Here is a 15,446-nt window from a genome sequence, read left to right as displayed (position 1 = left end):
GTTCTAGATGTATGTGTATGGGGGAAATTTAGTTCTAGTTTTAGTGGGGCGTGGTCTGATAAGACCATGGCCTCATAATCAATGTATTTTACTGCTGAGAGTAGTTTTGAGTCTATAAAAAAATAGTCAATTCTGGAGAATGAATTGTGGGGCTGAGAAAAAAAAGAGTATTTCCATTGAGTTGGGTGCACATGTCTCCATATGTCTAATATATTTGTTGTACTTAAAAAGTTCTGGATCAATTTGGCTGATTTGAACAGAGACTGCTGTTTGTTTGATGATCTATCCAGTACTGGATCCGTTACAAGGTTAAAGTCACCAGTCAGAATTAGGCTATGAGAGTGAAGGTTGGGTAAGGCAGTCAGCACTGAACTTATGAAATTCTCATCATCAAAGTTGGGGGCATAGACGTTTGCTAGAGTGACCGGAGTATTATAAATTACTCCAGTTACTATAATATACCTACCATTTGAGTCTGAGATTATATCAGATGGGGTAAAACGGATACTTTTATTGATTATGATCGCCATTCCCCTTGATTTAGAATTAAAATTGGAATGGAACACATATCCAACCCAGTTTTTTTGCAGTAATTTATGTGCACAGTTTTTAAGATTGTGTTTCTTGCAGAAAAGCAACATCTGCCCCCAACCCTTTAAGATGAGCCAGTATGTTACCTCGCTTAGCAGTCCCGTTCAAGCCTTTACAATTCCAGGTGACAAACCTCACCACACTTTCTTCACCAGTCTTAAAGGATCCCTTCATGTTTCTGTCTGTGATCTAGTTTAGTTAGAGATAAAATGTTAGTATACAACCATCTCTGCATCCCCAAAATATAGAGGGAAAAAAGGATAAGGGGGAAAGAAAGGAAAAAGAAAAGAACACATACAAAACAAATATTGTATCTAACCAACATTTAACACTGAACCATTCAATTTTCGTATCTACCCTCCCCACCCCACACCACTTCCCAAACAAGCAGTAGGGGAAAAAAAAACTTTCCCAAAAACACACTGCTGCTGTTCTCAGCTTGAGAAGAAGAGAAATACAATAACTTGGTGCTTAAGCTCCTTTCTCATATATAATTTTCTCAGCACCTTTGAACCTCTCATTCATACCTAAACACTGTGTTAATAATACAGGGGCCAGTATTGGCAACAAAAAGAGGGTATATACGTTAACATTAAGTCTTTCTCACGTGTCTGCGTCCTAAATCCCAAACTCTATATACTGAGCGTTCACCCTCCCAAATATGTTATCATCCCCTCATTGAGTTATTCATCAGAGTTTATATCAAACTGTATCCGTTATTGATACTTGCGTTGTGTGTGGAATCAATTCACTTTTGCAATTTTCTGATTGAAGAAATCCTCGGCAGCCTGTGGGGAATCAAAGGAATGTCTAATCCCGTCCACTGTCATGGAGAGTCTGGCTGGGTAGAACAGGCTGTAGGTAACGTTGGCATCACGGAGTTTTCTTTTCAGCCGGTTGAATGCGGCACGCTGTCTGCTAACCTCCGGGCTCATGTCTGGAAAAATGTGTACTTGGTTTCCTTTGTATGTGAGTCGGCCTTTCCCTTTACCAAGATCCAGTATCTTTTGTTTGTCCGCGTAGTAATGGAGGCGGACAAGGATGGTATGGGGTCGATCCTCTTTGGGTGGCCTCGGTACAGGTGCGCGATGTGCTCTGTCTATCATCACGGGAGAGTCGAAGTGTTCAGCTCTGAGCACCGTGGGGAAGAAATCCGCAAGGAATTTCACCATGCTACCTCCCTCGTAAACTCAAATGATTTTCTGATGCCCCAGAAATATATATTAAAATAATTTAAGCATAACTCCACTGAGGTCTGAGCCTACCCACTGCAAGAGGGGGTGGGGGGTGTCAGAACAACTCTGCTTGGAGGGCATTAACCTACTTTTTTAAATTATAAATTAGATGACATAGACCAGTCCCAAATAATTGGCTGTATTTCAACATTGGCCTTGCAAGGCTTGGGATGATATAAAACAGAAGGTGCTGTTTTGAGCCATTTTCTATCCATGAAATGAGTTTTATACCTTTATTAAGAAATGTCAATATTAAAGTCCTTGTAAAGGAAAAAGGGAAATTTTCTTATCACATTATACATGCCAGAAAATCATTGCTGAAAGCACTGACAACCATGTAGTACTGTGGAGTTAAACCATTAAACTGTTGTTGCAATTTCTGTGCTCAGGATTTTTTGGGCAGACCCAAAGTGTGGCTTGGTAATGTGGCTGAGTCATGGTCCCCCAACACTACATAAGCCCCAGGATCTGTCTCATAAACAACAGTTTCCCCCATCCCTCACCCTCCCTAACACTCAGCAACTCTCTCAGTCCAAATCAGCCCAGCAGTTCACTTCAGCTCACTTCAGTTCCAAAAACCTGACACAGAAGAAAAAAACACATACCATCCCGTCTCTGTCCCTTGGCTCTGGGGGCTCAAACATGTCTGGACATGTCCAAAAAAAGCTGCTAATCAAGGTCATTTTAGGGGCATAGTGGTGTTTGATACTGAGACAGCACAGTGGACACACCCACAGCATTTCAGAGGAGAGAATACTGCTTTTTTCATGATTTTGCGACCTAATTTTATTTTCTTAGCATTCAAATTTGAATGGATGGTAAATAACACGTTTCTGGGGTGCATTTAAGTGTACAGTACGTCTTTAAATTAAGACATACAACAACTAATCGACTGGGAAAATCTTTAGTCGGGGCAGCCCTACATTTTGTTATTTCCTTCAGATGCAGCTCACTGCTTATTGCCCTGGCCAGAGGCTGGACTCAATGAAAACAAAAAAAAAGGGCTGAAGAACACACCTAAACCAGTTCTTGCAGATGAGTTGTGATATGATTTTGAAGCTGTATAAGGCACTGTGACATCAGTCAATCCAATGCCGTCTCTGCATAAAGTGGAAACTTTCAAATTGGACATGGTGAAAATGAAAAAAGAACTGACAATGTTTTCACCACATGCTGGAGTATAAGTCATGACCTGGTGCACCTGTAGTCAATTAAAATAGATAACTAAAGATCTTACACTTATTTGTTTTTTATGTTCAAAAGATAGTGAACATGAATTGCGTTTAAAGTGTGGCAGTTCCACTGGTACAGGCCTACAACATATACTTACACATTTCTGATGATCATTTACCCAGCATACCGTAGTGTAATTTTGTACAATTCTTCCTACCTCCTGTTATCAGCTGGATACTGCTCTTAAAAGAGGCTTTGTTTCTGTTGTTTGCTGCCGTGCCGACTTAATGTCCTCACTGAAGAATGAGTCATGTCTAACCTATTTATATTTTGAGTTATTCGGAGTAGTCGTGACCACGTACCTCCGCCGTAGATCCACACCATGACGGTGAGATTGTGTGGTCTGGCTGAGGAGGGCACCCACACGTTGAGGTACAGGCAGTCTTCACTCATGTCTCTGTTTGGGTTCCACATCTCACTGCCCTGGAAGCCAGGGTATGTCGTGTCCACAAGCTGGTAGCAGGCGTTGGGGTAGGCAACGGCTTCGTACACCCCTGTCCATGGACGCTTGGGCTCAGCGCGACGGAAACGCCGCTTTCCTACCGGTGGCTCGGCAAAGGGGATGCCCAGGAAAGCGGTGACGTAGCTGCGGTCAGGTACCGGCAGGCGGGTACCGCGGATTCGGCCGGTGCGGGTCTGAACAATGAGGTCTGCGTCGCTTTGGGAGGAGCAGGTGGGGATGAGGAGAGACAGCAAGAGGATTGGGGAGAGGAGGAGAACGACGGCGGTCTGCATCATGGAGGCAAAGATGGTGTGTGCGGCTGGAGCAGTGGTCGTGATTCCCTCTCCAATCAGGGAGGGCAGCGTCTGCTCAGCTTCCCCTCAGCTCTACAGACACAAAGAGAGAAAGAGAGAGAGTAATGTGATTACTGTGAAGGAGAGTGACAGAGAACAGACTGAAGAGGGAGAGAAATCAGATGAAGAAAGAGATGAGAGGACGGAGGAAGTAGGAAGTCTGGATGTGTCATCAAGGTATATGCAAAGATTTGTTCAGACAGACAACGTGTAATATTGGTCAAACACTGGTATGAATTTGATTCTATATGGGGTTTGTCTTGGGCTCACTGAAAAGTATTCATTGTCTTATTCCTTCTGTTAGTGGAAATTTACCTGACAGTGGTGCTAACAGGACAAAATCATCCTCCAGAGTTTATGAAAATCTGCAGCAGACTTCATGTCCATCTGGCCATTAGTTGGGGTTTTTCCTTGGACATTATTTAGTGGAGTTGGTGAGTGTTGCAAGTACAGTGTAGCTAGACACGTCATCAGTAGCAATAAGAAAATGTCTGATTAAATGTTTGATAGTTTCTCTTAAATGCATTAAATGCAAACCAGCATGAAATCACATAATGAATACGCTCCAGCTCATAAACTAGGTGGCACTAAGACTATGACTCCTGATTGGTATGTAGATGTGAACAGTGAGGATAAATGACATTGTTTTCCCAGGAGTTGGCTAACGTTAGCAGTGCTAGCAGCAGCTGCTGCTCTGCTTGCAGGTTAATGTCCATGTATGTGCTTAATGTTGTCACATGTTGCTCCAGTTGAGTGGTTATATACCAGTTTATTCTGTCACAGCCAACATTCATCCTTATTTTCATTTTCTATATCAAAACACTGCCAAACCATGCTCGTCTACAAGCTGTCATCTGTCCAACTTTGCTGATAACAACACCTGTGGCAGGGTGAGCCATCGGAGCATACGCACTGGGCAAGAGGGGCTGTTGTCTGATGGGGCCGCAAGCCCAACTAGTGGCGGGCGGCTGCATAACATCTTAGAGGCAACAGTTAACTGGCATTGTACATGAATAAAATATTGATAAATAGTTTAACTGACTAGTATTTCTGGTGCTGACTATTGAGGGTGAGGGTCTTATAGTCGACTAATGGTGCACATCCCTAATATGCAGATGTTATGGCAATTCATGGTGTAGTTTTGGAAGTTTGGTTCCTGGGGTGACACCAAATTTCTCTTTTGAGTCTCAAGCTGAAAAAGTTTGGTCATGAGGACCATGAGGTCTAGATTATTTTGTTAGGCAACTATTTCAAGTTCAAGAGGGAACTTTCATGCTCAAAAATATGCTTTTTAATACAGCTTGTTGTAAGTCAGTAAGGCTGACTTACATTGTCTTCATTACCTTAAGAATGACCAAAACTACTTCTATTTAAACTTACAATAATATAACAATGTATGTGTTTTAGTCAAGACTAAATGAAATGTCAGTTTGACTTTTTTTTTCAGCAGCTGCAGATCTCTTTGGGTGTGTCACACAAGATATAGTTGGAAATGAAAGCTCAGAGTAATTGAGATAGATTCGATAGATCAGATGTGAAAATTTAAAAAGGTGTGGCACCATATGTCTGTATGCATGCAGTAGCAAGCGTTAGTTGCAGCCCAAAGTTTATCTAATTGTAATTCATTTAGATGGTATTTAATCATAATTTGCTTGGAATCAGGCATTTGATCAGCATAATATTGTAAAACTGGATTAAAGCACTTTCTTCATGTCTTGTCTTCAGGCTGCCAGTTAAACAGATGTGTACACACCCTGGTGCAGGTTAGCAGCGGACAGTACAGTGAATAGACATGTGTAGGCGAGCGGCCTGCAGCTTCCCAGAAAAGACTTATTAAATATTCAACACAACACCAGGACAACAGCAGTCTGACAGAGTCCTGCTGCTCTACAGCACAGATGAACATGTCAGTAGAATCTGTCCTAACTGAGGTGGAGATAGAAAGTCCTTTCACTCCATGGGAACCAGTTCAGAGCTTTCCTGTTTGTGGCAGTTCACTGTCACAAAACACAGACTGAGAAACCACCTCAACAGTTAAAATGAGCCAAAATCATTTCCTGTTGTGTCTGAATACAGTCTGCTCAGTGGAACGGAGGACTACTTTCAAGAGCACCAGTGTTGAGACTCTCATTTGCTATATTGTTACACCACCAGTACACATACATGTTATCTGTCTCATATCAACTGAGAATAAAGAGAAGCTGCAGGCTTGGGGTGGGGAAAAACAGATGCACACAAGAATTGCAATTCAAGCTTCTTCTATTCTGAACTGTTTCACAGATTCCAAAAATTTTTCAGGCTAAAAACATGGTGTAAACCTGGCATGTCTGGGGGCTTTATTACACCAGACGAGCAGTATGGAGCCATTCCATGTTTTTATCCTGTTGTTTTTTACATTTGAAAACTGTTCACCATTCACTTCCATTGTGGGAGATTCTGCAACGCTGTTTTCCTGTGAAACTCCAGCAGTGTTTTGTGGACTAAAAAAACTAAACCTGACCTTCAATCAGCATGAGGGTAAGTAGATAATGACTACATTTTCAGTTTTGGGTGAACTATACCTTTAATGACTTCATGGTTTGCACAGAAAAGGCAGAACTGTGTTCCTAGACAGTGTATCATGTACACACACACACACACTGAGTTTAATCAACTCCCATCCTAAGCATTTACTGAGAATAATTATCAATTTAGGGCTGCACCAATAATCAAAACTGAATCAACATGACAATATGGCTTTCTACAATTTTCAGCTCGTGTGTGATATTTGTTAAAGACAAAATGTGTCAAAAAACTATTTAATTGAATGACTGAATTGAATGAGGCAGAGATGTCTTGTCCTACACATCAGATTCTTCATTTGGTACAGATTCCTACAAAAATATCACACCAAAGTCATTTTAACATGTTTTTCAATCAAAATAAGGATAACTGTGTAAAAATTATTGTTACCTCTAATATCACAAATATATTATCACAATTTTATCACAATATCGCAATTGCAATATCAGTCAAAGTAAGGGCAATTAGATATTTTTTCAAAATCATACAGATTAAATTGATACTAATACCAGCATTGATTCTACTCACCAGCACGATTCTTTATCAATTCCCTTACTGACTCCTGATCAAGTTTTTGTGTGAAGTCAAAGTAGGCCTATACAGCGTTCAATGTCAACACAACTGTTTTATTATCTCTAGGTTAAAAAAGGCTTTCATGTATGCTGAATTTTAAAAAGAGAGAATATTTGCAGCAGAAAACTCTGCTGAGCTTGCTTGTGTGGTGCTGATGTTATTATAAAGAGGATATTAATCCCTAGGTAATGGACATGCTGCTCCGTTGGGAAGTGGTGTCAAATACATGGCAATTCAGGAAATGACATGTTGTTCAGAAAGATGTTCCAGCCTTTTGCTGGTGTTTCCACCCTCACTTCAAATGATCATTATACAAACATTAGAGCAAGGCTGCTGTCATTTTTCTTTCAGAAATGAAGACACACTTTAGACCATTTTGTTCCTCTTCACCATGACTCCTTTTTGTTGTAAGATTTCATCGTTTTGCAATGTGCAACTGTCAGAAAAAACACATACAGTTATTGATAATCAATGGATCACAGTTTGGAACCAGTTCTCAATTGGAACAATTTGGAGCAACTCCCTTATGTAGTAATAACCCCACCACAATTGGTGAGATTTCTATTGTCAAGATTCTTGACAATCCTGCATGTGTGTAAAGCCCCTCAGTATTCTGCAACAAAGGCTGGGACAGCTGTGTGGTCATGAGGGGTTCTATAAAAAGGCAGAGTAAAACCTGAGTAAATGCCACACTGTGCCAGATATATATCCCCTTGTAGTAAGAAATAACTCTAAGACACTGTATGACAATTATAGTTTGAATGGATATTAATGCTTGTGATCAACTTTTTAAATTTCTATTTATTTTTCTTTTAATTAAGTTTGAAAAGGTGGGGTGCAGATTTTTTAAGCAGTGAATTTGTCATGGTTTGGGATTTTGGTTATTTCCTGTTTTATTTTGGTAGTTTCTGGTCCTCCCTCGTGTGTCCTGTTTTTACTTCCTGTCTTTGTCTGTTTTCCCGCCCTTTGTGTTCAGTAATTATTTTCACCTGTCTTTGACTGCCCTCACCTGTGTCTTTTCCCCCCCCTCCCCAGTGTATTTAATCCTGTATCTTGTCCTCTTTACTTTGTTGGTTTATTCTCTTGTCTTGTCTCCGTGCTTGTCAGTGTTTCCTTGTGTTTTTGCTTCTCCTGTATATGGATTTTTGGTTTTTTCTCCCTGCCTGGATTGTGGATTCCCCTGCACCGTTCATGTAAGCTTTTGTTGGTCTTCAGTTAATTACATTTCTTTTGAACTCTCCCCTCTGCCTCCTGTTGTCTGCATTTGGGTTCTCCTAGTTGAACTCGTAACAGAATTATGAAATGCAACATAAAATCAAAAGCATATCCCTAAAATAAAGAAGCCATTTGTAAATCAATCTCAGTGAACGTGGAATAAAAGTAAGTTCATGTCTTTTTGTTTATTGGTGAGGGTAGCCAGACAAACATGGTAGAACAGTACATCACCGTAGTAGTTATTACCAAACAAACCCTATTCTCAAGCTGGGAACATGTACCCTCAGGGATATGTGAAGTGATGTAGATGATGTGATTCACAAAATACAGAAAAACTGTGTAGAAAATGATGAAAAGTAAGTACATATGTGTGAAGGGGCCTCAATACACAAAAAAATCATCTAAGAATGGGTGGGTCAGTGGAGGCATGACACATACGCAACATATACAATAGGTCTAAAACAGGTTGAATTTTGCTTCTAGCCTTTTGCTGGCTTGGAGTGTGTTCCATATATACATCTTTTTGATTTGGATTCCACATTTAGCTGTAATTTGTAATGGAAGTTCTGTTCGTCTGACCCGTGTGTAACCCTTTGACTGTTTACCTATATCTGATTGTTTATGCAAAGTACAGCTTGGCACCCTGACCTAAAGGCAACCGTTTGTCTTTTTTTTTTATCTATGTCCAACTGTTCATGCAAAGTGCAGCTTGACTAAAAGTAACCTTTTGTCTCTGTACCTATATCTAACCATTCATGCAAAGTGCAGTCTGGTAAACTGACCTGAATGTAACGGTTCGACTGCCTAACTATGCCTAACCAGAGAACTGGTAGCTTTTATTATAAAGAAAGCTCGATCACATCCTGTCTTTGTCACACTTCTGCAGACTGCTTGCACTCTGTATAACTGTCAACCTTCTAGCAGGAATTAACTACTGAAAGACAATCTTTTTCATGTCTTATTTCAGTATCTCACCAATTAAAAAATTTCCACAACAAACATTAATTGTTTCAGAATATCGCTGATTGTGGGATTGATGCTTTAGCCTCACTACTAATTTAATTACTTTCTCAAATGATCCATCAATAGTTTATTTTTGTCAATAAAATGTCAGAAAGCTGAAAGATATTCAGTTTAGACAATTTATAAAACAGAAAGAGAGAAGCAGCAAATTGTCCCACTGGGGAAACTGCAAACAGAGAATGACTGGTGTTATTTTTCTGTCAGCTGACTGGTTGAACCAGTTGTTTCAGCACTACTCTCAGGAGAAGGACAAATCAATGTAGACGTCAGTCCATGGGTAGTTGGACCCAGGAGGGAGCTGCAGCACTCTGCTGTCCTTGCACCCAACAGAAAGTAATTAAAGAAACAGCCGTGGGCTCCAGCTGTCTCCTGGACTCAACCACGGATTGACACCTACGCTGTTTGATCATTATGATTTCAACTAATCCTAACTGAGGGTTCTATATTCCATAATCAGTTACTCAAGAGAATTCAATTCATGCACAGTGAATTTAGCCATATCGATGAAGACGTCACACTTAAATCGGATTGCATTTCAGGGACTTGACTTGGCATTTGTGGCTGATGCATATCCCTGGTTTAGAATAGAGGGTGTGCACTGACGTCACTTTCCCACCAGAAGATGCCCCCTCAGTCAGATTAGGTAGCAAAACATTCTGCAGCATGGGTGCCTTAAAGCAGTGTTCCCCAACCCTGGTCCTCAGGGCCCACTGCCCTGCATGTTTTAGATGTTTCCCTGCTCCAACACACCTGATTCACATGATCAGCTTGTCATCAAGCCTCTGCAGAAGCCTGACAACAACCTGATATTATGAAACTAACCATCTGCAGTTTGTTTGTCATACACACAGACATGTTAGAGTGAATATTTGTTTAGGTAAGACCGTATAACAAAGTGGCCTGGCCTAATTTTCTTACCTGAGCATTTGGGAGGTCTCTGAAACTCAGTAAAGACAAGGAGAAAGATAATCAGCCTCTTATTTGGCTTTACTCTGAGCTGCAATGATTAACTGATTAATTCTTAATTAGTAAATTAATTACCACCTATTCTGACAATCATTTAATTTGGGTGAGTCATTCTTGAAAGGAAAAGAAAAGGGAAAAAAACTCTGATTTCAGCTCCTTAAATATGAACATTTTCTGGTTTCTTTATTCCTCTATAAACTGAATATCTTTGGGTTGTGGACAAACCAAGAGTTTTGAGGACATCATCTTCAGCTTTGGGAAACACTGATCAATATTTTTGGCCATTTTCTGACATTTTATAGACCACATTACTGATCAATTAATAAAAGAATCAACAGATTAATCAATATTAAAAATAACTATTAGTTGCAGCCCTACTGCACTCACACTGTGAATGTTGGAAAACAAGTCTAATATTCAAAGTCCATTGATAATATCGTATCGTTTGTTTGTTGTTCGTAACAATGTGTGTGAGGGACACAGAAAGGTGACATTACCAAAATAGATTGTCTATACAACTGAGAGGTTCAGAAATAGTATCGATACACACACACACACACACACACACACACACACACACACACACACACACACACACACACACACACACACACACACACACACACACAGCTGCCCCCTATCCCTTACAGCAACTCCAAACTAATCCTGTCACTATGACAACCATACGTTTCAAAACATAAACAGCAGTCTCCAACCTGACAGGTGGGAGACAACTGTCTCCAGGCATTGTTGTACATTTATAAGCAACACAAAATGAGGTGTGACACTGTGTTTGTGAGAGTTCACCGCAGCAAGATGGTTTATGGTCAAATCCTGACACATGAGAGACGTAATGTAGCCCAGCAAATGTATAGCTAATAACAGCTATAACAGCTAATAGCTGTTAGTCTAAATGAGAAAATGTTTGAGGAAACGCATCAACAGTTTGTTTATTCTTCAGCCAGAACAGGAGGTGAGATTTTGCCTGTCAGTCTGCTGCTGGATAATATTAGCCTAAAGAGCTAAAAAGTTAGCAATACTGTCAGCTGCTCAGTTGTTCATCCTTAAAGACTGTCTGTCTTCTCTTTATCCTGTTTTTTTTAATCTGTTGCCAACACTGCCTTCATGCCAGCATGTGTCTGAGCGTGTGTGGCTGTGACCAGCGAGTGACCAGTCTGTGTTGCTGCATGCATGATGTGACCATCGTGCAAACGTGTGAATTTGAAATTGAATATGTGATGCTGGCTGGCCAGTCACGCTGAAAACTGTTTCCGGTAATGTCAAACTCGTCCACACAGTCTGACCACAGTGTAGAAATAAGGCTGTCAACCATGAGCTCTTCTTGCTGAAAATTTCCAGCTGTGAGATAATAAAACAGCTGCACTGATGCTGAAAACCTCAGTAGGCTTACCTTCTTTCCACACAGAAAACTGATAAGGAATCAATAGGATAAATGATAAAGAACTGAACCACAGAATCGATAATGGCATTAATGTTTACACCAGTTTCATATCATCAGTGGTGATATGGGCTGGAATTGTCCAAACATAAGTGTGAGATGATCCAGCTCTGGAACATTTATGTTAGCATGTTTCACCAGCGGTCCAACACAAAGCTCATTAATTGGGCATGGATGCTTTATCATCTGTAGGAGTTAACAAGAACTTGGCACAACTTAAGTTTCCCTTAGAGATACAACTGAATCTGAGCCTTCTTTACCAGGGTGGAGACATGAGATGTCCATTACACATTCTCTGTGATGTTGATTCTCAGGAACTAGGAAAAGTTCACCTGCTCCACCTCAGCTCCACTGATGTAGACAGAGGTGTGTGTCTTTGCCTCCTTTTTCTGAAAATCATCTCCGTGGTTTCGCTGAGTTTGAGCAAAAGGTTGTTTTCTGTGCAGCACTCTGCGAGACTACTGATCTCTTTGTTGTCTGAAATCCAGCCTATGATAGTGATGTACTCTACAAACTTCACAACAGAGTTCTCTCCACACCATGGACAGAAGGGAGCTGAGCACACAGCCCTGGGGGGCTCCAGTTTAGAGCACTAAAGAGGTGAGACCACCACCACTCGTTTGGCAATCAGCTTCATGGATTGTGCTGAATGTCGAGTTATAACTAACAAACAGGATTATGATGTAGGTGTTGTTTTCCTCAAGGAAGTGAAGACTGAGTGGATCTGAATGCAAACTTGTGAGGGTCCAGACTGGCTGGGATGTTGTTCTTGATGTGCTGGAGAAACAGTTTCATCCACTTCTGTAGAATGAAGACTAGACATTGCACACTTTCTAGGCACCTGGATGATGGTGGCTGACTTGAAGTAGGTGGGAACATTGGTGGTGGGGGAATGATTTTACTTGCTTAAAGATGATGATGATGTCTCTGATGATGTATATTGCCCCAGCTTGATGTAATTCTCCTGGGTGGCAGCATCTCTAACCATGTGCCAGTCTTTGCACTCAGACTGTTTCAGGGTAAACATGGCTCAGGGTATTGCTTAATCCGGCGGGGGTGTTGTGATGGAGCCAGGTCCCTGTAAACATGTGGGCACAACAATCTCTGATTTCCCATTGCTGAGTTAGCCCGAGTCTTATTTAGAATTCAGAGGTAGGCTGGGGAGTGGAATAGCCTTTGGTCCAAGCTGGCTGACTGTTATCACGGCTCTCTCCCTCACTTCCTGGGGTGATCGCACCACTTGTGATGGCCATTGATCCAGCTGGGTGGTTGGAAGACTGCGTGGGCAGTGATTATCTTGAGGTCTGGCTTGCAGAGCGCACCTTAACCAGACATCAGAAAGTGTCACTACATCCATTGCAAGGATTGTTTTGTAAATTCTTCTTGCTAATAAAAAGAACAAGGAGAGATAAAAAAAAAGTTTGATAAGAGCATCAGAGCTAAGCAAATCAGGATTTTGCCCAGGGATGATGATGATTAATCAATGATCAGTTAATCTGCTGTGAAGAATTTGACTGATCATGTAAAAATTCATCGACCTACTTTCAAATAGAGAGTATTCTAATGAGCATACTCTGCATAATATCTAATATTCAAGTATTTATTTCTCTTTATGTCTTTATGTGTGTTAGGTTTCATAGTCTGCAGTGCTGTCAGAGAATATGCAGCATGTTTCTGTGGAAATAAAGTGAAGTGGTAAAACTGCATTTGGCATTGTTCAGTTGAGCAAAATTTTGATGCTTTTTAAATAACAATTAATTGATTGATTGTTTCTGTTAAAATTTCCAACCCTAATTTTGCCCAAATGGTAAACAGTAATATACGGAACAATATTGAACTATCTATTGCAATAGAGCTTGAGCTCTTTGCTCGAACCCGACAGGACCTGACAGGGTCAAGTCAGGTTGGGCCTTATTTCTCACATATTTCATGGGCTCCTGTTGGGTTCAGGCTGTACTATACTTCATTTATTTATTTTCATTTTCTCCACAGTTAAGTTGTTGACAATTCCAATTCCCTACATATACTGTGCTTGTCATTGAAAACTCCTACTATTTGGTACAGAGAGAAAAGAAAAATGTCAGACTGTCATCGGGTTTGGGCTGAAACATGCTAATGATGGATGGGTTTGGGCAGAACTTTGTTGGTCTTGGGCCTAAAGTTCTACAGCATAACACTTAGAAACTTAGATATGCAGCCTCAAATATGCATTTGCTAATTGTTGCCGCTAGACTTTACTAAAAAACATATTTTACTGTAGCACTGTTAGTTTTAACGGAATGCAAAAAAATAGTGTAATACTATATGATTCATTTTGGTAAACATTTAATTTTCAGAAGTGAATAATAATAATGATAATAATCTTCATTTATAGAGCACTTTCACAGTACTTCACACAAGGCAGCAAGCTGAAACCAACATAACATAATTTGGCTAGATTTTATGATAAAACAAATAAAACCAATAATACTTGGAATGTATGATAAACACAAATTACAAGAATAAAGACAAAGAAAAACATAATTCCAGTAAGACACAATGGTGTGTAGTTTCTAATGAATAACTAATCAAAAGAGGAAATCAATACAGCTGAAAATCAAGGGAGGACCTTATGTAAGAGGAAAGGGGGAGAGAATGCAGGAATGGAAGAAGGAAAGATGTTTTTTTTTCAGGGGGGGGCATGAATCGCAAGTATTAATAGCAGTGACAGCTGTGCGGCAGGAACAAAAGTGAGAAGGTAAAAGAGAAGAGCTGTGGAGAGTGAGGCTGCTTGGAAGCAGAGAATGAAGGAGAGGAGAGGAGCCTGTGGGTTCTGGAAGTCATGATGTCTGAGGGCTCGTACAGTACTTTCATTTATTTAGAGCACCTTCATGCTGTGTTTCAGTTTGACAGACTGAAAAGCAGCATTCAGGTCGTATCAAATAAGTGCCCACAGATGCTCAGTCCTTTTCTTTGAAAAACTCCAGTATGTCTTGTTAAGGATATTTATGTCAAATAGTGAGAAGTTTTATGATGGGAGGATACAGATGTTGACATCTAATAGTGAGCAGTTTCTTAAATTTGGAATACCTATTATAACTTACTTAAAAATACAGAATTTAAGTCTGGACGAACAGTTATTTCCAGCCATTTCATTCAAGTGTTATAACTAAACTTTTAACTCCTTTTGACAACAGTCTACTAACAATCCACAGAAAATCACTGTGTGATACTCACAAGTATATGTTGTTTTTTCATTTGCATTTTTCTGTTGATTCATTTCTCAAACCAAACATCTGATCTGCCTGTGTACACACACGATTAGATGATCATGTCCAGATTTGTTGATTTGTTGATTTGTTGAATTCTTGTTTCCTTCCACTCTATATTCTGGTCTGGGTGTGTTTTCTGTGACAATACCACAAAGTTTGTTCTAATATTAACAAATGTTTTAACCCGTGGAATACTGAAAATCTATACTCAAGTACAAGTACTGTTACACTGCTAAAATATTACTCATTACTTTACTCATTAATTACTGTAGCTACTTTTAACTGTTGATGTCACCACCACCTCTCCAAACTGGGGTTACACATTTTGTCCATTTTCCTGAATCAACAGTTGAAATCGATTATTAATCATTATTAATTTCTAAGATACAAAACACATTTTTTTTTCTTCATTTTCAATTTTTTCCTTTTTTTGGGTAATTTTTTCTTATTTTAAGTCTAAGTTTAAGTTTCCTTATTCAACAAATGGCTCCGTCAGACAAAACAATGTCAAATGAGGTGTAGTTACTGCCAAAATGTATTACT

The 15,446-nt window shown here is 40.0% G+C and overlaps 1 protein-coding gene across 1 annotated transcript in view; it reads right to left on the bottom strand.

The window, feature by feature from the left end:
* The window catches only part of ache (acetylcholinesterase (Yt blood group)), a 51,027-nt gene that overhangs the window by 19,169 nt on the left and 16,412 nt on the right, over nt 1-15,446 (bottom strand). The window contains exon 2 of the mRNA XM_084711859.1: nt 3,362-3,887. Within this exon, the coding sequence (XP_084567985.1) occupies nt 3,362-3,797 (436 nt within the window). The 5' untranslated portion in view covers nt 3,798-3,887. The remainder of the gene's footprint in view (nt 1-3,361; nt 3,888-15,446) is intronic.

Source organism: Lutjanus erythropterus, chromosome 23 (genome assembly GCF_056507025.1).
Source record: "Lutjanus erythropterus isolate fLutEry1 chromosome 23, fLutEry1.hap2, whole genome shotgun sequence".
In the NCBI taxonomy this organism is placed as follows: domain Eukaryota; kingdom Metazoa; phylum Chordata; class Actinopteri; order Lutjaniformes; family Lutjanidae; genus Lutjanus; species Lutjanus erythropterus.
The sequence above is the reverse complement of the archived record's forward strand: the minus strand, read 5'-3'. Positions and strand labels throughout refer to the sequence as shown.